The 26,044-nt window shown below is 43.5% G+C and overlaps 1 protein-coding gene across 6 annotated transcripts in view; it reads right to left on the bottom strand.

Annotated features, from left to right (window-relative positions):
- DNA2 (DNA replication helicase/nuclease 2) overlaps positions 1–26,044 on the bottom strand; it is a 65,382-nt gene that overhangs the window by 6,588 nt on the left and 32,750 nt on the right. For 4 of the 6 annotated variants that reach the window (XM_028826575.2, XM_015147503.3, XM_015147504.3 and 1 more), the window contains 10 exons: positions 25,422–25,584; positions 23,735–23,929; positions 17,668–17,898; positions 13,064–13,180; positions 12,876–12,985; positions 12,532–12,641; positions 10,779–11,003; positions 4,494–4,687; positions 4,312–4,401; positions 4,022–4,226 (listed from right to left, as the gene is read on the bottom strand). In XM_028826575.2, coding sequence (XP_028682408.2) covers positions 4,022–4,226; positions 4,312–4,401; positions 4,494–4,687; positions 10,779–11,003; positions 12,532–12,641; positions 12,876–12,985; positions 13,064–13,180; positions 17,668–17,898; positions 23,735–23,929; positions 25,422–25,584 — 1,640 coding nt within the window. The remainder of the gene's footprint in view (positions 1–4,021; positions 4,227–4,311; positions 4,402–4,493; positions 4,688–10,778; positions 11,004–12,531; positions 12,642–12,875; positions 12,986–13,063; positions 13,181–17,667; positions 17,899–23,734; positions 23,930–25,421; positions 25,585–26,044) is intronic. The other 2 variants (XM_028826576.2, XM_077946687.1) reach the window with 1 other exon arrangement.

The following is a 26,044-nucleotide window of genomic DNA, read 5'->3' as shown; positions in this document are numbered from 1 at the left end:
TCTTGTCCCCTTTTATACAAATAACGGAGCAGATAAAACTGCTGCCATACCTGATACATCTCTTCAAAGACTACTTTCCTCCTACATCATCCCTAAGCAAACTTGATTATTTTTAATACAACTTACTTGGAATCCTGATGGTAAAAAAGAGAAAATCCAAGTAGCAAAAATAAAGATTCTGAGCGATCACTGGTGAAGGAAATAAATGCAACTTACAATTAGTAAGCTAGAATCATGGTTTATGAAAGCTGTCATTTGTGGCCAGGTGTGGTGGCTCACGCCTGTAATCCCAGCACTTTGCGAGGCTGAGGCAGGCAGATCACAAGGTCAGGAGATCGAGACCATCTGGCTAACAAGGTGAAACCCTGTCTCTACCAAAAATACAAAGAATTAGCCAGGCGTGGTGGCAGGCGCCTGTAGTCCCAGCTACCTGGGAGGCTGAGGCAGGAGGATGGCGTAAACCTGGGAGGTGGAGCTTGCAGTGAGCCGAGATCGCGCCAGCCTGGGCGACAGAGCAAGACTCTATCTCAAAAAAAAAAAAAAAAAAAAAAGAAAGCAGTCATTTGTGAAATGAGTTTATCTGAATAAATGAGTTTATCTGAATCAGTTTTCCAAAGTCTGCCTGCGCCTAGGTGTTAAGATAAAATAAAATTCTTCAACCTGAGTTGTTAAGGGTAGTATCTATGAGATGAAAATTCCATCACAGACATGTAGTAGAGCCCTATTTTTAACAACCAGCTTTGAGAAATGCAGACAAGGGCATTAAAAACACACACACACACACACACGCGCACACACACACACACACACACATCAAGCTGGCTCCATCCATCCATCTTTTTCATTTATTTTATTTTTATGTTTTTGAGATGGAGTCTCGCTCTGTCGCCCAGGCTGAAGGGCAGTGGCGTGATCTCGGCTCACTGCAACCTCAGCCTCCTGGGTTCAAGCGATTCTCCTGCCTCAGCATCCTGAGTAGTTGGGATTATAGGCGTGCGCCACCAGGCCCAGCTAATTTTTGTATTTTTGGTAGAGACGAGGTTTCACCATGTTGGTCAGGCTGGTCTCAAACTCCTGAACTCAGGTGATCTGCCTGCCTCGGCCTCCAAAGTGCTGGGATTGCAGGCATGAGCCACCCAATCCGGCCATCCATCTGTTGTTGTTTTTTTTTTGAGACAGTTTCACTCTTGTTGCCCAGGCCAGAGTACAATGGTGCAATCTCAGCTCTCTGCAACCTCCGCCTCCTGGGTTCAAGCAATTCTCCTGTATCACCCTCCCAAGTAACTGGGATTACAGGCATGTGCCACCACACCCGGCTAATTTTAGTGGAGATGGGGTTTTTCCACGTTGGTCAGGCTGGTCTCAAACTCCCGACCTCAGGTGATCTGCCTGCCTTGGCCTCCCAAAGTGCTGGGATTATAGGCATGAGTCACCGAGCCCGGCCGCCAGCCATCCATCTTAATAACAGGAGACAATGATTTTAGAGTAATATGCTCATATAATTGGTTGCTATATCCTTATTTTATTTTCTTGAGACAGGGTCTTGCTCTGTTGTCCAAGCTGGATTGCAGTGGTGCAATCATAGCTCACGGCAGCTTCAACCTCTGGAATTCAGTGATCCTCCTGCTTCAGCCTCCTAAGTAGCTAGGACTGCAGGTGCACAATGCCACACCAGATAATTTTTTTTTTTTAAGTTCGGAGACAGAGTCTCGCTCTGTCGCCCAGGCTAGAGTGCAGCGGCGTGATCTTGGCTCACTGCAACCTCTGTCTCCCAGGTTCAAGCGATTCTCCTACCTCAAGCCCCCTGAGTAGCTGGGACTACAGGCAAGCACCATACCTGGATAATTTTTTTATATTTTTAGTAGAGACAGGGTTTCACCGTGTTGGTCAGGCTGGTCTTGAACTCCTGAACTCAAATCATCCGCCTGCCTCAGCCTCCCAAAGTGCTGGGATTACAGGCATGAGCCACCATGCCCAGGCACATCTAGATAATTTTATAAAGAAATTTTTTTTCTTTTTTTTAGGAACAGGGTCTCACTATGTTGCCCAGGCTGGCCCTGAACTCCTGGCCTCAAGTGATTCTCCTGCCTCAGCCTCCCAAAGTTGCAGGATTATAGGCATGAGCCACCAAGCCCAGATGGTTACTATATTTTTATTTGAACTTATGTAAAGACTTCCAACTCAATGCTGAGAAACACTACATAAAGCAAAATGTAGAAATATAGGGTAAAAACTTAATTCTTAGTTCCCAGAAATAACAATCAAGTCATTTAAAGTCCTTGTGAAAGGCCAGGCGCCGTGGCTCACGGCTGTAATCCTAGCACTTGGGGCAGTGTAGGAGGGCATATCACTTGAGGCCAGGAGTTTGACACCAGCCTGACCAACATGGTGAAACCCTGTCTCTAATAAAAATACAAAAAATTGGCTGGGCGTGGTCGTGTTTGCCTGTAATCCCAGCTGCTTGGGAGGCTGAGGCAGAATTGCTTCAACCTGGGAGGTGGACATTGCAGTGAGCTGAGATTGCACCACTGCACTCCAGCCTGGGTGACAGAGCAAGACTCTGTCTCAAAAAAAAAAAAAAAAAAAAGTCCTTATGCAGATTTCTGTTTAATGATTGGTTTGTAAAAAGGTCTTCGTGTGCATTTGTGGGGGAGGGAGGTTATAAGAAACCTCCGTACCTTCCACATAATTTTGCTATGAACCTAAAACTGTTCCAAAAGAAAATAAAACCTTTTTTTTTTTTTTTTTTTGAGACGGAGTTTCACTCTGTCACCCAGGCTAGAGTGCAGTGGTGTGATCTCAGCTCACCACAACCTCCGCCTCTCAGGTTCAAGCAATTCTCCTGCCTCAGCCTCCCAAGTAGCTGGGACTACAGGCGCCCCACACCCAACTAAGTTTTGTATTTTTAGTAGAGATGGGGTTTCGTCATGTTGGCTAGACTGGTCTCGAACTCCTGACCCCAGGTGATCCACCCACCTCGGCCTCCTAAAGTGCTGGGATTACAGCCATGAGCCACTGTGCCCGGCCTTAAAGTCTATTTTTTAAAAAGTCTTTAAAAGGACATCGATTTATTATACTCACTGTCCATTTGTAAACCCAGCCCTTTGATAGTATCAGTGCAAATTCCTTTTCTAGGAAATAGAATTATATCCTTGAGTTCACTTTGTGGCTTTCCTTCTTCAAAAGTCAATTTTGACATCTACTGACCTCCAGAATAAACCTCCCCCCAAAAATATTCAACCTATAGAAAGAAAGACTATTTCGGGCCAGGCACATTGGCTCACACCTATAATCCCAGCACTGTGGGAGGCCGAAGCAGGCAGATCATTTGAAACCAGGAGTTCAAGACCAACCTGGCCAACATGATGAAACCCTATCTCTAGTAAAAATACAAAATTAGCCAGTGTGGTGGTGGGTGCCTGTAATCCCAGCTACCTGGGTGGCTGAGGCAGGAGAATCGCTTGAATCTGGGAGGAGGAAGTTGCAGTGAGCCAAGATCGTGCCACTTGGGCAACAGAGCAAGACTGTGTCTCAAAAAAAGAAAAAGAAAAAGAAAGGAAAAAGAAAGAAAAGACTATTTTGGGTTGAAGTGTGAGAAGTACATTAGTTTTGCCTTTTTATCCCCCCAGAGATGGAGTCTCACTCTGTCACCCAGGCTGGAGTGCATTGGCACAATCTCGGCTCACTGCAACCTCTGCCTCCCAGGTTGAAGCAATTCTCATACCTCAGTCTCCTGAGTAGCTGGGATTACAGGCGCCTGCCACCATGTCCAGCTAATTTTTGTATTTTTAGTAGAGACAGAGTTTCACCATGTTGGCCAGGCTGGTCTTGAACTCCTGACCTTGTGATCCGCCCACCTTGGCCTTCCAAAGTGCTGGGATTACAGGTGTGAGCCACCGTGCCCGGCCTAGTTTTGCCTTTTAACTGATAAGCTCTAATCAGGGCATATGCTAATGCAAACTGAGAAATTTAAATAATAAGACAAAATGACAAAAACTAAAGAGAAAAAATTTTTTTTTACCTTGTCTGTATTAAGAAAACAAACAGGATTGTTGGGTTCAAATACTCCCATCAGCCAAGGATTATCAGAATAGTCAGCATAAAATTCCAGGTCCAGTTTCACATCTTTAAAGTGAGGTAGGTTTATCACTGCATTGGCCACTTTGTCTGATCCACACTCCAGCTTGCCCTCATAGGTCAGTTTATTACTTAAGGACATAATTTTACTAAGGGAATTACAAAAGATAATGTTAGTTTCAGCAGACGGAAACAAATATGAAAACCACTCCCAGCTAACACTGTTACAAATACCTGTTCATTCTGTACTGCACGGTTAACTGTACAACAGCATTCTTACTCTGCTCCAGCCTCTTGAATAAGCTTTCACTCATGCCAAGAGCTCTGTCAACAAATCAGATTCAGATTTATCAGTGTACTAAATATACTCCTTGAAAAGAATCTGGTTCAAAATTAACACTTAAATGTCTGCCTACCTTGCTTCACGGTTTAGCACCAGGGGAGGAAGCTGCTGATGATCCCCCACTAACACAAATCTCCGTGAAAAAAAAAGGGGGCCCAGACAAATTGGTTGGCTGATTTGAGAGGCTTCATCCACAATACAAAAATCAAAAATTTTACGGGAGAATATTGGATGGTTTATTCCCATACATGTTGTTGCAACTATAAGCTAAAAACAAGGAAAACAGATCAGTTATTTAATATGTAAAAGAAATGTAGCTTTGTTTCTCTCATTTTTGAAATGAAAAGATCAAAAGGTTTTTGTTCTATGGCATCAGGAATTCTTCGATATTATTTAATTCCAATGCTCACATTCGGATATTTCCCTGTGGAAATCTGGAACATTCAAGAGGCAGTAAGTTAGTTAGGTTGTTTTTTTTTTCTTAATGTCAACCAGGACATTGCTTCTGGGAAAATGGAGTACTTTGCCTTATTCTTTCCACAAACACAACTAAAATCCTTATGCATTATGTATATAAAACAAACAAAAGAAGACTCTGAAAGGTGGACAGAAGGCAGACTAGCTAGGGAGCTTAGGACCAAAGAAACAACATGGTAGTTGATTCCCTGGGCTTTCTTTTTGCCTCATAGATCCCAGATTTGGAACTGAGAGAGCCACAACCCAGAAACACCAGCGGGTGCTGACTAAAAAGAGCTGCAACCAAAGTCTGCTCTCTTTAGCTGAAGGAACAGGAAAGGGAAAGCCTAGCTAGACAGAAAATTTTCACACAATAACCACTCTAGCCACATATCGCAGGAAAAAAAGTATAGCCCCACAACCACAGACACCAGCAAACACTGAGGAGGGTAGATCTCTGCCCTTCTCAAGGCTGTAACAAGGTGCCCCACACCCCACCAGGCTGGTGTCAGAGAAAGCCAAGTAGAGTCAGGTCTTTCATCCCTGATGACTGGTAACTGGTACCAACCCCACATGTTAGTAGAGACCACATCAGAAGCCTAGACTTCCACCCCTACCAAGCAGACCCAGCGGTAATGAGGAACCTTGCATTTTGGTCAAAGAGGACTGAGTGTGGAACCCAGACTCTGATTCCCACCTGGCAGTAATGAAATGGTACCCCCTCTTCCCCCACCACGGCAGTGTGAGAGGAAGCCAGCTAAAACAGAAGTTTTCAGTCACAATAAAATATGCTCATGTTTCAATAAAAAAAACAATCATTATAAGACGAACCAGGAAAATCTCAAGCTCAATGAAAAAAGATGACAATCTATAAATGCCGACACCAGAATTACAGAGATGTCAGAACTATCTGACCAAGATTTTAAAGTAGGCATGGTAACAACATTTTAACGAGTGATTATGAACACACTTGAATATGAATCAAAAAACAAAGTCTCGGTCAATAAATAGAAGATAAAAGGAGCCAAATGGAAATTTTAGAACTAAAAATATGATAACTGGGCCAGGCGCAGTGGCTCACGCCTGTAATCCCAACACTTTGGGAGACCAAGGTGGGCAGATTGCTGGAGCTCAGGAGTTTGAGACCAACCCGAGCAACACGGTGAAAACCTGTCTCTACAAAAAATACTAAAATAAGCTGAGCATGGTGGCATACATCTATAGTCCCACCTACTTGGAGGGCTGAGGCAGGAGGATCACTTGAGCCAAGGAGGTCGAGGCTGCAGTGAGCCATGATCATGCCACTGCACTCCAGCCTGGGTGACAAAGTGAGTCACTGTCTCAAAACAAAACAAAACAAAACAAGCCTGAGGCCGCTGGTAGCCAGAGGGTCACCATGAAGTTCAATCCCTTCGTGACCTTGGACCGCAGCAAAAACCACAAACGTCACTTCAATGCCTCCTTGCACGTGCACAGGAAGATCATGTCATCCCGCTCTCCAAGGAGCTGTGGCAGAAGTACAATGTCCACTCCATGTCCATCCGCAAGGATGACGAGGTCCAGGTAGTTCAAGGACACTACAAAGGTCAGCAAATTGACAAGGTAGTCCAGGTGTACAGAAAGAAATATGTCATCTACATCAAGCAGGTGCAGCATGAGTAGGCCAACAGCACAACCGCCCATGTGGGTACTCATCAGAGCAAGGTGGTTATATTTTGTATTTAATAAAAATACAAAAAATTAACCAGGCATGGTAGTGCATGCCTGTAGTCCCAGCTACTTGGGAAGCTGAGGCATGAGAATCATTCGAACCTGGGAGGCAGAGGTTACAGCAAGCCAAGATCGGGCCATTGCACTCCAGCCTGGGTGACAGAGGAAGATTCTGTCTCAAAAAAGAAAACCTTCAGCATCTGGGGCCAGACAGAGTTCTTAGACTTGAGACCAAAAGTATAATCTATAAAAGGAAAAAATATATATACCGGACTTCCTCAAAAAAAACCTTTTGCGGCCAGGTACAGTGGCTCATGCCTGTAATCCCAGCACTTTGGGAGGCTGAGGCAGGAGGATCACCTGAGGTCAGGAGCTTGAGACCAGCCTGGCCAACACAGCGAAACCTCATCTCTACTAAAAATACAAAAATTAGCCAGGCATGGTGGCTCATGCCTGTAGTCCCAGTTACTTGAAAGGCTGAGGCAGGAGAATTGCTTGAACCTGGGAGGCAGAGGTTGCAGTGAGTGGAGATCACACCACTGCACTCCAGCCTGGGTGACACAGTAAGTGTCTGTCTCAAAAAATAAATAAATAAATAAAACCACCTTTTGCTCTGCATAAGACCCTATGAGGAGGATAAAAAGCAAGTGATAGAGTGAGAGAAAATACCTGCAAACCACATATCCATTAAAGGGCTACTATTAGAATATACATCTTAAAAATTCTCAAAACTCAACACTACAAAGCATATAATCCAAAATGGGCAAAAACATGAAGAGGAGATACAGATGACAAATAAGCACATGAAAACCTCATTATGGGCCGGGTGCAGTGGCTCAAGCCTATAATCCCAGCACTTTGGGAGCCTGAGGCGGGTGGATCATCTGAGGTCAGGAGTTCGAGACCAGCCTGGCCAACATGGTAAAACCCTGTCTCTACTAAAAAAAACAAAAAACAAAAAACATGTGGCGCATGCCTGTAATCCCAGCTACTTGGGAGGCTGAGGCAGGAGAATCACTTGAACCTGGGAGGCAGAGGTTGCAGTGAGCCAAGATCACGCCACTGCACTCCAGCCTGGGCAGTAACAGGGAAACTCCGTCTCAAAAACAAAACAAAAAAAAATCCACCACATTATGGCTGGATACACTGGCTCACACCTGTAATTCCAACGCTTTGGGAGGCAGACAGAGGTAGGAGGATCACGTGAGCCCAGGAGTTCAAGATCAGCCTGGACAACATTAAAAAATTTAAAATATTTAGGCAGGCGTGGTGGTACATGCCTGTATAGTTCCAGCTACTCAGGAGGCTGAGGCAGAAAGATCACTTGAGCCCAATAAGTCAGGGCTGCAGTGAGCCGTGGTCTCACCAGTGCACTCCAGCCTGGGCAACAGAGCAAGACCTTGTCTCAAACATACATACGCACATACACACACACACACACACACACACATTTTAACTACTGGGTAAATGCAAATTAAAATCTCCAAACACCTACCAAAATGGCTAAAATTAAAAATAGTATCAGTTGGGCATGGTGGCTCACGCCTCTAATCCCAGCACTTTGGGAGGTCAAAGCAGGTGGATCATGAGGTCGGGAGTTCAAGACCAGCCTGGCCAACATGGTGAAACCCCATCTCTACTAAAAATACAACAAAATTAGCCAGGCGTGGTGGCACATGCCTGTAATCCTAGTTACTCAGGAGGCTGAAGCAGCAGAATTGCTTGAATCCGGGAGGCGAAGGTTGCAGCGACCTCAGATTGCACCACTGCACTCCAGCCTGGGTGCCAGAGCGAGACTCCATCTCAGAAAAAAAAAAAAAAAAAAATAGTATCGCCACCAAATGCTGAGGAGATCACTCATACATGTAAAATGTTCCTACTTAGAAAAACAGTTTGGCAGATTAAAAAAAAAAAAAAATGAACACACAACTACTAATCAATTCAGAAATCGTACTACTGGGAATTTATCCCAGGGAAATGAAGACTTACGTTACACAAAAACCTGTAACATGAGTGTTTACAGCAGCTTTATTCATAATATCTGAAAACTGGAAACAATCCAAATTTTCAGAGGGTGAATGCTTAAACACAATGCAGTACATTCATATTTTGGAAAAATACTTGGCAACAAAAAGGAACAAACTATTAATAGATACAACTATCTAGGGGAAGCTCCGGATAATCAGGCTGAGTGAAAAACACCAATCCCAAAAGGCTACTGCATTTAGGTAACATTCTCCAACGACCAAATTATGAAAATGGAGATCAGAGTCTCAGAGTTATGGCTGTCAGAGGTTAAAGAGGGGCAAGGCAGGACAGAAGTGGATACAACTAAAAAAGTGCAACACAAGGAATCTTGTGGTAATAGAATAGGGACTGTATCAATGTCAACATCCTGGGTGTGACATTGTACTACAGATTTGCAAGATGTCACCACAGGATAAAGGCGACACAAGCTCTAGTATTTCTTACAACTGCATGTGAATCTACAATTACCTTAAAATAAAACATTTAATTTAATAAAAATGTTAACCCGATATACATCTTAGCCAGTTCTAAATTTATAAATAACAGGAACAGATATTAGACAAAAATATGCTAGCATTAGACAAAGGAGGTAAAGGTAAAGGAACAATCTATTAAATCTAATTCTTGGGAAATTTTTTAAAGACAAAAATATCAGTTAAACCAGGCACTACAGCCGCACCCATAATCCCAGCTACTTGATGGAAGGTTCGCTTAAAAGAAAAAAAAAAAAAAAAAAAAAAAAAAAAGCCGGGCGCGGTAGTTCACGCCTGTAATCCCAGCGCTTTGGGAGGCCGAGGCAGGAGGGTAACCTGAGGCCGGGAGTGCGAGATTAGCCTGACCAACATGGAGAAACCACACCTTTATTAAAAATACAAAATTAGCATGGTGTGGTCACGCATGCCTGTAAATCCCAGCTACTTGGGAGGCTGAAGCAGAAGAATCACTTGAACCCAGGAGGCAGAGGCTGTGGTGAGCTGAGATGGCGCCATTGCCCAGCCTGGGCAACAAGAGCGAAACTCCATCTAAAAAAAAAAAAAATTAGCCGGGCGTGGTGGTGGGCACCTGTAGTCCCAGCTACTCAGGAGGCTGAAGCAGGAGAATGGCGTGAACCCGGGAGGCAAACCTTGCAGTGTGCCGAGATTGCGCTGGTGCACTCCAGCCTGGGCGACAGCAGTATAGGCCGGGCGCGGTGGCTCAAGCCTGTAATCCCAGCACTTTGGGAGGCCGAGGCGGGAGGATCACAAGGTCAGGAGATCGAGACCATCCTGGCTAACCCGGTGAAACCCCATCTCTACTACAAAATACAAAAAACTAGCCGGGCGAGGTGGCGGGCGCCTGTAGTCCCAGCTACTCGGGAGGCTGAGGCAGGAGAATGGCGTGAACCCGGGAGGCGGAGCTTGCAGTGAGCTGAGATCCGGCCACTGTACTCCAGCCTGGGCGGCAGAGCCAGACTCTGTCTCAAAAAAAAAAAAAAAAAAAAAAAAAAAAAAAAAAGAACTGCCAGTATAAATAAACATTAAATAACAAAATAAAATAAAAGTTAGGTTCTATATAAAAGCCTAGAGACAGTCATCACAAGACTATTAAGTACCATTGCTTCTAATTCAAACTTGCTAAGAAACCCTGATTTTTTTTTTTTGAGCTGGAGTCTCGCACTGTCGCCTCGGCTGGAGTGCAGTGGCGCGATCTCGGCTCACTTCAACCTCTGCCTCCCAGGTTCAAGCGATTATCCTTGCCTCAGCCTCCCAAGTAGCTGGAATTACAGGCACCCGCCACCACACCCGGGTAATTTTTTTTTGTATTTTTAGTACAGACAGGGTTTCACTATATTGGCCAGGCTGGTCTCGAACTCTTGACGTCATGATCCGCCCACCTCGGACTCCCAAAGTGCTGGGATTACAAGCGTGAGCCACCACGTCTGGCTGAAATCCTGATAATTACCAGTTTTCTAGGATATTTGAAACTAGAAGAGAGCCCTAAATAATAAACCCAAAATCTTATTTCAGTTCAGAAGGAAACAGCAAACTATAAGGCAATAAACTGGTCGTATAGTACATATAACATGTGCAAATTCAGTCAATGTGACTAAAATCACCAGAGTTTCTCCCCTCATTCTGGCTGTGGACATTAACTGTTAGTATTATTATACAATAATTGTGCTTACTTGACTATTGTAGAGTTCTTCTAGAAGAGCTAAGGATTTAATGGACTTTGAGCTGCAAATTTCTTGCTCTGTAAATTGCTGGATAGCTGGATGAACCTTCTGAGTCTGACCCAAACGCAAAAATCCTATTTTAAACTTGGCTAACTTCAAAAGAATATTGTCAACAGCAGAGTGTGTATAGCTGGTCAACAAAACGCTAAAACCACAGGCATAGAGAATTCTTACCTAATAATGGGTAAGAGGAAAAAGAAAAAACAGCCTTACTTTTAATTCCAGATAATTTTTAACATGTTTATAAATTTAACAAGAACCATATCTAAGAGCTGATTTTTAAAAAATTATGAAGCCAAAACATTTTACAAAAATCACATGACAATATTATACGTTATTAATAATACATCAATAATATGTCATAGGCCAGGCATGGTGGCTCATGCTCGTAATCCCAGCACTTTGGGAGGCTGAGGCAAGTGGATCACTTGAACCCAGAAATTCAAGACTGGCCTGGGCAACAAAGTGAGATCCCATCTCTTTTAAAAAAATTTTTTTTTAATTAGCCAGGTGAGGTGGTACACCCCTGTGGTCCCAACTACTTGGGAGGCTCGGGAACGAGGACTGTTTCAGTCCAGGAGGTTGAGGCTGCATGAACTGTGATCATGCCACTGCATTCCAACCTGGTCTCAAATACCAACCCTCCTGACTCAGACTCCCAAAGTGCTGGGATTACAGGTATGATCCACCTCGCCTGGCCCACATAACAAGACTCTGTCTCAAAAAAAAAAAAAAGAAAAAAAAAAAGAAATTTACTGACATGGAAAAAAAAAATCCAAGAAAAATCTCTAACCTTTTTTTTTTTTCTTTAGGACAGAGCTTTGCTCTTGTTGCCCAGGTTGGAGTGCAATGACATGATCTTGGCTCACTGCAATCTCCGCCTCCTGGGTTCAAGTGATTCTCCTGCCTCAGCCTCCCAAGTAAAGCTAGGACTATAGGCGCCCGCCACTACGTCCGGCCAATTTTTGTATTTTTAGTAGAGATGGGGTTTCACCGTGTTGGCCAGGCTGGTCTCGAACTCCTGACCTCAAGTGATCTGCCTGCCTCAGCCTCCGAAAGCGCTGGGATTACAGGCATGAGCCACCATGCCGAGCCTCTAACATCATCTTTAAAGGTAAAAGAAAACATACAGTGGGCCGGGCGCGGTGGCTCAAGCCTGTAATCCCAGCACTTTGGGAGGCCGAGGCGGGTGGATCACGAGGTCAGGAGATCGAGACTATCCTGGCTAACATGGTGAAACCCCGTCTCTACTAAAAATACAAAAAACTAGCCGGGCGTGGTGGCGGGCGCCTGTAGTCCCAGCTACTTGGGAGGCTGAGGCGGGAGAATGGCGTGAACCCGGGAGGCGGAGTTTGCAGTGAGCCGAGATCACGCCACTGCACTCCAGCCTGGGAGACACAGTGAGACTCCGTCTCAAAAAAAAAAAAAAAAAAAAAAAAAAAAGAAAACATACAATGATATATATCACATACCACTAACGGAAAGAGATCTTAGAAAATTCTAAATGCAAGAAACCTACAACATGATTACAACTGTTTGTGATTCGGCTTTACTATTTCTCATGTCATTCCAAAAAGTTCATTTGAAACAATGATAGTTTGAATTAAAATTCAGCCCTTTTGATATTAAATATTACATCCTCTGAACTGAGGAGAAGCTGATACAAATATTTCGTTTCTAAGCAGAAGAATAATAATCTTACAAGAGTACATATCGTAGTTGTTTTTCCTGTCCCAGGCATTCCCACGACGAGTGTGTAGTCTTTTGAAAGAAGTACCTTTTTCATCGCTTGCCTCTGAGGCTTATTCAAACCTACATTTAAATTCAAAAATAACAGGAAAAAGAGTGTTGAATTTCAAAGGAAAAGTTAATTATTTTATCAGAAAAGCAGTCTCTATTCAAGTCTATTCTTCAATACAAAACCATTTCCAAAGAGTCTTGGTCTAAACATTGTAATTGCAAGTCTAATCAAGATATTAGACCACAGTATAAATCAAATAGAAACAAGAAAAATTAATCAAAGCAGACATGGTGATTTTAGCATACCCTTTAGAATGCAGGCAACTGTATCCTTTGCATCATGTGGAAGAACAGAACTAAGGTAGGATGTAAACTGAGGTTCACGAAAGTCAATAATTAAATCTCGAAGTTTTTTGCTGAAAAGTGAAAAAGCACTTTTAGTAATATTCCTTAGAAAAGTGGAGTGAAATTCAAATTTGCTCATTGTTACAAACCTGACAAATGTGTTTTCCATCAATTTAGAAAGATTTCCTAATGGGGTCTCTATATCACAACTTTTTTCTTCCTGGTCTAATCTGAACAAAATTGATTCTGGAAGGACCGACAAGTTTCTAAAACAACAAAACAAATATGCATGAATGTTTTCTGTTTCGCATAGTCTGTATAAGAAATATCCTGCTATCTGCTAAAATAATAAATGGGCCAGAATAGCTATTAAAATAGCTACCAGTCCTCAGTCACACTTGCCAATCAAGGACAGCATGAGGCCCTGGATTGGTGGGAAAAGGCAGAGGGAAGGGGAAGGTACAAGGCACCAAGGTCAAAGCAATTAATAATTGGGAACCTGCAACATTTGCTGAAAATTCACTTACCCTTGCAATCAAACATGGGTTCACCATCCCCAGAGTGATCCTGAATGCATGGCTCTTCCCTCCTCTAACCTGGAGTGCAGGCTTCTTTCCTGCCACCTTCTCCCGCTCTTCTATCTGTCCCTTAATCCCTGGTATTCCCTAGAATTCCTTCCCTGGGGCCGGGCGCGGTGGCTCAAGCCTGTAATCCCAGCACTTTGGGAGGCCGAGACGGGCGGATCACGAGGTCAGGAGATCGAGACCATCCTGGCTAACCCGGTGAAACCCCATCTCTACTAAAAAATACAAAAAACTAGCCGGGCGAAGTGGCGGGCGCCTGTGGTCCCAGCTACTCGGGAGGCTGAGGCAGGAGAATGGCGTAAACCCGGGAGGCAGAGCTTGCAGTGAGCTGAGATCCGGCCACTGTACTCCAGCCTGGGCGACAGAGCCAGACTCAGTCTCAAAAAAAAAAAAAAAAAAAAGAATTCCTTCCCTGGTTCATTGTAATACTCTTTCTCGTTGTTTTCCCCAGGGTCCCAGGCCCTCACGTACCTCCAAATTCCAAATTCCATCTTTAGGCCTGACTTCACACTCCTCTCCCACCTGGTTCCTCACCCAAGCTTTGGGTTTGGATATTTGGTAGGCAGTGAAATCTCTCCACTTAGCTAAACCCAGGCTATGAAAGCACAGTACCTTCAAAGCAGAACTCCTCCTCATCCCTGCTGAACCCGATGCTCCTTCTCTGGTCCTGATCACAATTAATGGCATTTGCATTTGCACTGCTGTCTTGATCCTTCCCTCTCCCTCATTCTCTCCCCAACCCGCATACCCAATCAGTATCCAAACGTCAGCCAATTTTACTTTCTAAATACTTCTCAAAGTCATTCCATTCGCTCTGCCAACACTACCCTGCCTCAGTTGCCTCTAGCCTGGGTCACTGCAACAGCTTCCAGGTTTGCTTTTAGTTTTTCTTCCATTAATTAACTCAATTCTCTATAATGTAGCCAAAGGAAAATGCAAATCCAATGATTTTCTACTCTTCTGTTTAAAACCTTTCCATACATCAGAATAAATAAAATCTAAACTTTTTTTTTTTTTTTTTGAGAGAGGGTCTTGCTCTATTGCCTAGGCTAGTGTGCAGTGGCATGATCATGGCTCATTGCAGCCTTGAACTCCTGGGCTCAAGCAATTATCTCACCTCAGTCCCCTGAGTAGCTGGGACTACACATGTACACTACCACACCTGGCTAATTTTTTAATTTTTTGGAGAGATGGGGGTCTCACTATGTGGCCCAGAATGGCAAACTTTTTAACATGGTATATAAGACATTCTATGACCTGATCTCTCTAATAACTCTCTTCCTTATATTTTATATTCCAGAAATAACATAATCACCTGCATTTTCCTGAATGCTTCATGTCACACTACATCACACCTTTGTGCAACAGGTTTGCCCAGTATAGTATTCTCTTCTCACACTGTTTCACCAGACTAATTTATTAATCCACAGGATGAAGATTCAGAATTAGCTCTTCGAAAAGGCTTCCCTTGGCCAGGGACGGTGGCTCACGCCTGTAATCCCAACACTTCAGGAAGCTGAGATGGGAGGATCACTTGAGATCACTGGCCAACATGGTAAAACCCCATGTCTACTAAAAATATAAAAATTAGTCGGGCATGGTGACACATGCCTATAATCCCAGCTACTCGGGAGGCTGAGGCAGGAGAATCGCTTGAGCCCAGGAGGCAGAGACTGCAGTGAACTGAGATTGCGCTACTGCACTCCAGCCTGGACAACAGTGAGACTGTCTCCAAAAAAAAAAAAAAAAAAAAAAAAGCCTTCCCTGAGCCTCCTAAAATTGAATTAAATACTTCTCCTCTGTGTTCCTATCAATTTGAACACATATCATATTAGATTGAAAATAAGCTGGGGGTAGCAGCTCACGCCTATAATACTAGCACTTCAGGAGGCTGAGGTAGAAGGATCATTTGAGCCCATCAGTTCAAGACCAGCCTGGGCAACATAGTGAGACCCCCATCTCTACAAAAAATTTAAAAATTAGCCGAGTATGGTGGCATGCATGTGTGGTCCCAGCTATGCAGGAGGCTGAGGCAGAAGGATTGCTTGATCCCAGGAAGTCCAGGCTGCAGTGAACTGTGACCATGCCACTGTACTCCAGCCTGGGCTGGAGTGAGACTGTGTCTCAAAAAAAAAAAAAAAGAAAATACGTATGTCTACACGCAAGACCGTAAATTCCTCAAGGATTTGCAAAGTACTTAATACATGGTAGACACTAAATAAATACTGCAAAGGATACACAAATCTGAGCAGACAACTGGAATATATCATGACATCTAGACAAGGGGTGGTTATGACTCAACTAAGATTACTGATCAGTAGGGAACAAGCCTGGACATTTCCATTACAGTTACTCAGATGTAACTGAGTCCCAATTGCTGACCTCTATCCATTAAGAAATGGTCAGGCATGCCTGTATTAACTGTAAGAAATGCTGGAAAACACAATCCAGCTGACTGTGAAAGAAGAGGGAATATGGATTATTAGTGAATTGGATATTGTTCTCTGCCACAATTTTTTTTTCTTTAAGACAGGGTCTCACTCTGTCACTTGGGCTATGTGCAGTGCAGAGGTGTGATCTCAGCTCACTGCAGTCTCAACCTCTTTTTTTTTTTTTTTTGAGATTGAGTCTCGCTCTTATTGCCCAGGCTGGAGTACGGTGGCGTGATCTCGGCTCACCGAAACCTCTGCTTTCCAGGTTCAAGTGATTCTCCTGCCTCAGCCTCCCGAGTAGCTGGGACTACAGGCACATGCTACCACACCCAGCCAGTTGTTTGTATTTTTAGTAGAGACCGGGTTTCACCATGTTAGCCAGGATGGTCTCGATCTCCTGACCTTGTGATCCGCCCACCTCGGCCTTCCAAAGTGCTGGGATTACAGGCATGAGCCACTGCGCCCCGCCTACATATTTTTATTTAAACCAGCCACTTCGTTGTAACTGAAATGGGTATACTTATATCACAACTATAAATGGCAAAAATAAACATTTTTATTTAAAAAAGGAGAGAACAAAATAGTAAGTGCCCAGCATGCAAGGAGAAATAAGCATTATAGCTAACACAGGATGGCATCTATGCTGTCTGCTATACATGCGGTTGTAAGAATTAGATAAGATTACGTCCACATCATCACTATGGAATATAATGTACTAAACAAAACTTTAGCAGTTTGGTAGTTCCTCGAAATGTTAAATGCGAAATTAGCACATGACCCATGCCTAGGTAACTACAAAGAAAATGAAAGAAATGAAAATATGTCTACCTAAAACTATGCATGTGAATGTTCATAGCAATATTAATCATTACAGCAAAAAAGTGGAAACAACTCAAATGTCCATCAGCTGGTGAACGGATGAACAAAATGTGGTATATCCATACAACAGAATATATTCAGCCATAAAAAAAATAAGGGTATCATATATGCTAAAACATGAATAAACTTTCCAACATTAGGTTAAGTGAAAGAAGCAAGACACAAAAGGTCACATATTGTATGGTTCCACTTATATCATATATCCAGAATGGATGAATCCATACAGAAACAAAGCCAATTTAGTGGTTGCCAGAGACTTCAGGGAGGAGAGAGTGGGAAGTGACTGCGTAATAGGAATGAGGTTTCCTTTTAGGGTAATAAAAGTGTCTTAGAAATAGACAGAAATGATGGTGACATAATATTGGAAATACACTAAACGCCACTTAATAATACACATTAAAATGGTTAATGATCAATTTTATGTTACATGAATTTTACCTCAATTTATTTAAAAAAAAAAGAATGAAATGCTGATACATGTTAAAACATGAAGATGAATTTCAAAAACAGCGTCCTGTATGAAAAAAGTCAGTCACCAAAGACCACATATTGCATGATTCCATTTATATAAAATGTCCAGAATGGGCAAATCTACAGAGACAGAAAGCAGGTTAGTGGTTGCCTTGGGCTGGGGAAATTGGAGGAAAATGAGAAGCGACTACTAAAGGGTATAGGGCTTCTTCCTTGGGGGTTTCTTTTTGGGGTGATGAAAATACTCAAAGTTAATTGTGGTGATGGCTGCACAATGCTGTGAATATAATAAAAACCAGTGAATTGTACATTTTAAATGGATGAACTACACAGATGTGAATTATATATCAATAAAGATATTCTCAAAAAAAAGTAACATTTCATTACCTGTCTAATAAACAAGTTACTGTTGTCGTGTTAATCTCCTTCACATATCCTCTAGACAAAGCAAACAGTGACCTTTCTTCTCCACTTACAATAACTCTGTCACCTGCCAGTAGATTTGTGACTGGTATGGCACCATGTTTACGTTGGAAATTATGTAAATATTGTCCATCACAAATTGTCTTTACATGTTCGGTTCTAATCAGGTGTCCAATGCAACTGCCACTCTTCTCCCTATGAAAAGACCAAAGAGAAAAAACTTCCGTTTATATTACATACATAAGTATTGTGTCTGTATTTTCCAACAACTTATTTGTTCATCTGACTCCCAAAAAGTATTATTGAGGCTGGGTGTGGTGGCTCATGCCTGTAATCCCAACACTTCGGGAGGATGAGGCAGGTGGATTACCTGAGGTCAGAAGTTCAAGACCAGCCTGGCCAACATGGTGAAACCTCATCTCTACTAAAATAAAAAATACAAAAAATTAGCCAGGTGTGGTGGTGCTCACCTGTAATCCCAGCTACTCAGGAGGCTGAAGCAGGAGAATTACTTGAACCTGGGAGGTGGAAGTTGCAGTGAGCCAAGATTGCGCTATTGCTCAACTACCTGGGCAACAAGAGCAAAACTACATCTCAAAAAAAGAAACAAAAAAATTTTAAAAACTAATATTGAGCCTGTCATTTTTACATTTTCCACAACCTACAGTAAAAATGTTAGAAATGTTAAGTAAACATTCTATTAGTTTCTGGGTTTTTTGAGACACCCTCCGACCCCTGCCCCGTTCAAGCGATTCTCATGCCTCAGTCTCCTGAGTAGCTGGGATTGCAGGCAGACACCACCATATCAAGCTAATTTTTTATGTTTTTAGTAGAGACAGGTTTTCACCATGTTGGCCAGGCTGCTTTCGAAACCCTGGCCTCAAGTGACCCACAAGACTCAGCCGCCCAAGTTGCTGGGATTACAAGCCTGAGGCACCATGCTCAGCCCTCTATTAGTTTTTCATTAATTGCTCAACAACAGTCTTGCAAGAAAGTGTTAGGGAGCACACCACCTTTGTTGCACCCACAGGCTGGGATCTCCAAACACGGTGTTTTATTGGCACTTTGATCCCTGAAGGGTAGATACCCCGACTTCTTGGGCTGATACATATAATACCATTACAGAAAACAAAACATAATAACCTGCTCCCAAATGTAATATAAAAAAAATTATAACCAGGCACAGTGGCTCATGCCTGTAGTCTCAGCACTTTGGGAGGCCGAGGTGGGCAGATCACGTGAGGCTGAGAGTTCAACGCCAGCCTGACCAACATGGAGAAGCCCTATCCCTACTAAAAATACAAAATTAGCCAGGCATGGTGGTGGGCACCTGTAATCCCAGCTATTCAGGAGGCTGAGGCAGGAGAATCACTTGAACCTGGGAGGCGGAAGTTGTGGTGAGCTGAGATCATGCCATTGCACCCCAGCCTCGGCAGCAGAGCAAGAATTCGTCCCGCACAAAAAATAATAATAATAATAATTCATTCTGGAAAGAAAAAAATGAAACTAAAACAACTAAGTTTTACATTTAAAAAATCTTGAGGCTGGGTGCGGTGGCTCACACCTGTAATGTCAGAACTTTGGGAGGCCGAGGTAGGCAGATCACGTGAGGCTGAGAGTTCAACACCAGCCTGACCAACATGGAGAAGCCCCATCCCTACTAAAAATACAAAATTAGCCAGGCGTGGTGGCACATGCCTGTAATCCCAGCTACTTGGGAGGCTGAGGCAGGAGAATCGCTTGAATCTCAGAGGCAGAGGTTGCCATGAGCCAAGACTGTGCCACTGCACTCCAGCCTAGGCGACAGAGTGAGATTCCATCTCAAAAAAAAAAAAAAAAATTTGGCTGGGTGCAGTGGCTCACACTTGTAATCCCAGCACTCTGGGAGGCTGAGGTGGGCAGACTGCTTGAGGCCAGGAGTTCGAGACTACCCTGGTCAATATGGCAAAACCCTGTCTCTACTAAAAATACAAAAATTAGTAAGGCGTAGTGGCACGTGCCTGTAATCACAGCTTCTTGGGAGGCTGAGGCATGAGAATTACTGGAACCCAGGAGGCAGAGGTTGCGGTGAGCCGAGACACTCCAGCCTATGTGACAGAGCAAGACTTTTTTATTTATTTTTTTTTTGTTTTTTTGAGACAGAGTCTCATTCTGTTGACTAGGCTGGATTGCAGTGGCGCAATCTTGGCTCACCGCAAGCTCCGCCTCCCGGGTTCATGGGATTCTCCTGCCTCAGCCTCCGGAGTAGCTGGGACTACAGGCACCCACCACCATGCCCAGTTAATATTTTGTATCTTTAGTAGAGACGGGGTTTCACTGTGTTAGCCAGCATGGTCTCGATCTCCTGACCTCGTGATCCGCCCCCCTCAGTCTCCCAAAGTGCTGGGATTACAGGCGTGAGCCACCGTACCCGGCCCAGAGCAAGACTTTGTCTAAAAAAAAAAAAAAAAAGTTTTACATATTACAAAAGGCCTGAGATTAAAAAAATGAAAGCAATTAAATTTTACATAAATGTTACATATGTATAGTATACTCACTACACATACGCAGTCTATCCACAATTATATAAACTTTCTCCACTGCAATGTTTCCTTGTGTTAAAGTCTAATATTAGGGAAATGATGATCCAATTATTTCTAAAGTCACATCATTAATATTCATTCTGCAAAGAAAAAATGAAGCTAAAGCAATGAAATTTTACATAAAGAAAAATACTATGCAAAGATAAATTCTAGGCCAGGCATAGTGGCTTATACCTATAGTCTCAACACTTTGGGAGGCCAAGATGGGAGGATCACTTGAGCTCAGGAATTTAAGACTGTACTGGGCAACATAGCAAGACCCTGTTTCTACAATAATGTAAAATAAAATAAAACAAAAAAATTAGCCATGGCACAGTGGCTCGCAGCTGTAATGCAGTGGCCCAGCACTTTGGGTGATCAAGATCACTTGAGGCCAGGAGTTCACGACCAGCCTGGGGCACACAGCAAGACCCCATCTCTAAAAAAAAAAGTTAGCCAAGTTTGGTGGTGCACACCTATGGTCCTAGCTACTCAGGTTGAGACAGGAAGACTGTGAACTTTATCCCAGAAGTTCGAGGCTACAGTGAGCCATGATTGCACCACTATACTCCAGCCAGGGCAGTAGACTGTGACCCTGGGTCTTCAAAAAAAAAAAAAAAAAAAAAATTCTAATTTTACAAGTGACTTATTTTTTTTTAAGTGAATCCCACAAGGACTATGAAATGGACCTTTAGAAAATTTGCATCTGTATCAAAAGTTACTGAAAATATAAACATTTAAAATACGAGTATTTAGGCCAGGCAAGGTGGCTCATGCCTGTAATCCCATCACTTTGGGAGGCCAAGGTGGGTGGATCACTAGGTCAGGACTTCAAGACCAGCCTGGCCAAGATGGTGAAACCCCATCTCTACTAAAACTACAAAAATTAGCCGGGCGCAGTGGCAGGCACCTGTAATCCCAGCTACTTGGAGGCTGAGGCAGGAGAATAGCTTGAATCCAGACAGCAGAGGTTGCAATGAGCTGAGATCGTGCCACTGCACTCCAGCCTGGGTGACAGAGTGAGACTCCATCTCAAAAAAGTTAAAAAAAAATTTTAGGCCGGGCGCGGTGGCTCAAGCCTGTAATCCCAGCACTTTGGGAGGCCGAGACGGGTGGATCACGAGGTCAGGAGATCGAGACCATCCTGGTGAACACAGTGAAACCCCGTCTACTACAAAATACAAAAAACTAGCCGGGCGAGGCGGCGGGCGCCTGTAGTCCCAGCTACTCGGGAGGCTGAGGCAGGAGAATGGCGTGAACCCGGGAGGCGGAGCTTGCAGTGAGCTGAGATCAGGCCACTGCACTCCAGCCTGGGCGACAGAGCGAGACTCCGTCTCAAAAAAAAAAAAAAAAAAAAATTTTTAAAAAGCGAGTATTTAAAAAATCAAGTTAATGCCACACTAATGGCCGGGCGCGGTGGCTCAAGCCTGTAATCCCAGCACTTTGGGAGGCCGAGGCGGGTGGATCACGAGGTCAGGAGATCGAGACTATCCTGGCTAACATGGTGAAACCCCGTCTCTACTAAAAATACAAAAAAAAAAAACTAGCCGGGCGTGGTGGCGGGCGCCTGTAGTCTCAGCTACTTGGGAGGCTGAGGCGGGAGAATGGCGTGAACCTGGGAGGCGGAGCTTGCAGTGAGCCGAGATCACGCCACTGCACTCCAGCCTGGGAGACACAGCGAGACTCCGTCTCAAAAAAAAAAAAAAAAAAAAAATGCCACACTAATTTGCATTATACCAATATATACACTATATAACAATTCACTTTAAGATATACTCAAGTTTATAATGTTATCACCAATGAAAAAGTATATACTGAAAACTTTTAACAGGATTTTGAATAATTTTTTTTTTTTTTTTTGAGTCAAGGTCTGGATCTATCACCCATGCTGGAGTGCACTGGTGCAATCTCAGCTCACTGCAACCTTCACCTCTGGCTCAAGCCATCCTCCCACCTCAGCCTAGGACTACAGGCATGCATGCACCACCACACCCAGGTAATTTTTGTATTTTTTGTAGAGACAGGGGTTTTTTTTTTTTTTTTTTTTTTTTTTTGAGATGGAGTCTCGCTCTGTCTCCCAGTCTGGAGTGAGGTGGCGTGATCTGGGCTCACTGCAAGCTCCGCCTCCTGGGTTCACACCATTCTCCTGCCTCAGCCTCCAGAGAAGCTGGGACTACAGGTGCCCACCACCATGCCCGGCTAATTTTTTTGTGTTTTTAGTAGAGACGGAGTTTCACCGTGTTCGCCAGGGTGGTCTCGATCTCCTGACCTTGTGATCCGCCCGCCTCGGCCTCCCAAAATGCTGGGATTACAGGCGTGAGCCACCGCGCCCGGCCGAGACAGGGTTTTGCCATGTTGCCCAGGCTGGTCTCAAACTCAAAGCTCAAGCAATCCACCTGCTTCAGCATCCGAAAGTGTTGGGATTACAGGCATGACCCACCGCCCCGACAAAAGTAATTTTTTTTTTTTTTTTAAGACAGAGTCTCGCTCTGTCACCCAGGCTGGAGTGCAGTGGTGCAATGTTGGTTCACTGTAACATCCGCCTCTCAGGTTCAAGCAATTCTCCTGCCTCAGCCTCCCAAGTAGCTGGGATTATAGGCGCCTGCCACCACGCCCAGCTAATTTTTTGTTTTTGTTTTTCTGAGACAGTTTTGCTCTTGTTGCCCAGCTGGAGTGCAATGGCACGATCTTGGTTGACTGCAGCCACCGCCTCCCAGGTTCAAGCGATTCTCCTGCTTCAGCCTCCAGAGTAGCTGGGATTACAGGCACTCGCCCCCACGCCCAGCTAATTTTTGTATTTTTAGTAAAGATGGGGTTTCGCCATGTTGGCCAGGCTGGTCTCAAACTCTTGACCTCAGGTGATCCACGCACCTCGGCCTCCCAAAGAAAAGTAATTTTTAAAACAGTATTTCTTGGCTGGGCACGGTGGCTCACGCCTGTAATCCCAGCACTTTGGGAGGCCAACGCGGGTGGATCACGAGGTCAGGAGATCGAGACCATCCTGGCTAACATGGTGAAACCCCATCTCTACTAAAAACGCAAAAAATTAGCCAGGTGTGGCAGCGGGTGCCTGTAATCCCAGCTACTTGGGAGACTGAGGCAGGAGAATAGTGTGAACCTGGAGGCGGAGCTTGCAGTGAGCTGAGATCGCGCCACTGCACTCCAGCCTGGGCAACTGAGCAATACTCTGTCTCAAACAAAAAAAGAAAAAAAAAACAACAACAATATTTCTTGAGGCATATCTAGTCTACTGAAACTTTATTATTAACTAGCAATCATTGTAGCACATAGGATACACAGGAATGGTGCTCTTGTTAGCAACAACTAAGAGCTATCTGCAGTTGTCATGAATAAATGAAATCACTTATCTATAACATGCTACATAACCTGTATTTGTCATAAATTCCAAATGCCACCTCACTAACTAATCCAAACTACTGAAATCTTACTGTAATAAATGGACTACTTACATTTCCGAAGCAGGCATTAGCCAGATATTTTGGTGATTCTTTTTATTATCCTTTGATTGTGACTCCAGGGTTAACATTAGACACCAAAGGCTGAAATATTCTAAGTGTGTTTGCTTCAGATGCTGGGTTTCTTCTTCTATTTTGGGCAGCATCACAATTGGAACTGAACTACCATCCATCTGTTGTTCAACTGCTCTAAATATAAAGTTCCAAGTTAGAGATGCTTATAAACCATTTCCCTGGCTGGGCATGAAGTGAGATAATTCCAAAATAAGAACACATATATGATCATCATAACTCATAACCACAGCCCCTAATTTTCCTTAAAAGTCATTTCAACATTTTATAAGCCATATGGCTTTTTATAAAACAAAATGTGTAAGAAACTCAATACTGCATTATTTTGCCTTCAGTGACTATCCCCCAAACAACTCAGGTTGGGTATATTCTAATCTTCATTCCCATATGCAACAAGTTTTGGCTTTTAATACAACTTCATTTCTCAAAAATCACAATCTGTACACCCAGCTCAGTGACGTAGGTACACATAAAAACATGGAGAATCATTTGGATTTTACTTAATACCAGATTAAAATATTTTCTATAGAAACAAACACGCTATAGGACAGCATACAAAACACTGACAATAAACATAAGATTTCAAAGAAATGTGCCCAGACTTCCTATGGTTCACAGTCCTCTGCCATTAAGAGATCCCTTGAAAAAACACCTTAAAGAGTGTTTATGTAAGGCCGAGCACAGAGGCTCACGCCTGTAATTCTGGCATTTTGGGAGGCCGAAGTGGGCAGATTGACGGAGCTCAGGAGTTCGAGACCAACCTGGGCAACACAGTGAAACTCCGTCTCTATTAAAATACAAAAAATTAGCCAGGAGTGGTGGTGGACACCTGTAGTCCCAGCTACTCGGGAGGCTGAAGCAGGAGAATTGCTTGAACCCAGGAGGAAGAGGCTGCAGTGAGCCAAGATTGCACCACTGCACTTCAGCCCAGGCAACAGAGTGAGACTCTGTCACAAAAAAAAAAAAAAAAAAAAAAAGTATTTATGTTAACTTCAGCCTAGCACAGTGGCTCAAGCCTAAAATCCCAGCACTTTGGGAGGCCAAGGCAGATCACTTGAGGTCAGGAGTTCAAGACCAGCCTGGCCAACATGGTGAAACCCTATCTCTATTAAAAATACAAAAAATTAGCTGGGCGTAGTGGCTCATGCCTGTAATCCCAGCACTTCAGGAGGCTGAGATGGGTGGATCACCTGAGGTCAGGAGTTCGAGACCAGCCTGACCAACATGATGAAACCTCTTCTCCACTAAAAATACAAAATTAGCCAGGAATGGTAGCGCATGCCTGTAATCCCAGCTACGCAGGAGGCTGAGGCAGGAGAATTGCTTGAACCGGAGGGCAGAGGTTGCGGTGAGCCGAGATTGCACCATTGCACTGCAGCATGGGCAACAAGAGCAAAACTCCGTCTCAAAAAAAAAAAAAAAAAAAAAAGTACTGTGTTTTTTTTTTTCCCCCTATTATCTTAATTTTAGAAATAATACACACAAAGGAAAATATAAAAGAAAAATAACGAAAATGATGTTACCAATGCTGGACTGGCCACCAATTTTAAATATATTTAGTTGAGTTCATACTCAACTAGAAATAATGCCTTTGGTAGACAATACTTACCTGCTATAAAGAGCACAGTTGCCCATTTGTGAACAATATTTACAAGTTTTCTCTTCCTCAATTATTTGTGGCAAAGAAGCAAGCTGTGTCTTCTGTCTAGTAGCAGATTTGCTAATACGGTGAAACAATGAGAATGCCATCTGGTTTCTTAGCTTTAATAATTCTATGAAAAAAAGGTTAATGTCTTTTTAAGAATTAAATAAAGTGTATTATGTATTTTTCACTACATATGTAAAACTTTCAGATTTAAAAACATTTCAGGGCCGGGCGCAGTGGATTACACCTGCAATCTCAACACTTTGGGAGGCCAAGGAGGTCGGATCACCAGAGGTCAAGGGCTCGAGACCAGCCTAACTAACATGGTGAAACCCTGTCTCTACTAAAAATACACAATTAGCCGGGACTGGTGGCGAATGACTGTGTTACAGCTAATCAGGAGGCTGAGGCAGGAGAATCACCTGAACCCGGGAGGCAGAGGTTGCGGTGAGCTGAGATCACACCGTTGCACTCCAGCCTGGGTAACAAGAGCAAAACTCGGTCTCAAAAAAATAAATAAATAAATAAAAATAAAAACATTTTAAAAAGGAGAAAACAGTATTCATATTTCCCACTATACTAGAATA

Source organism: Macaca mulatta, chromosome 9 (assembly GCF_049350105.2).
Source record: "Macaca mulatta isolate MMU2019108-1 chromosome 9, T2T-MMU8v2.0, whole genome shotgun sequence".
In the NCBI taxonomy this organism is placed as follows: Eukaryota; Metazoa; Chordata; class Mammalia; order Primates; family Cercopithecidae; genus Macaca; species Macaca mulatta.
This window is presented reverse-complemented; position numbering and strand designations above follow the sequence as displayed.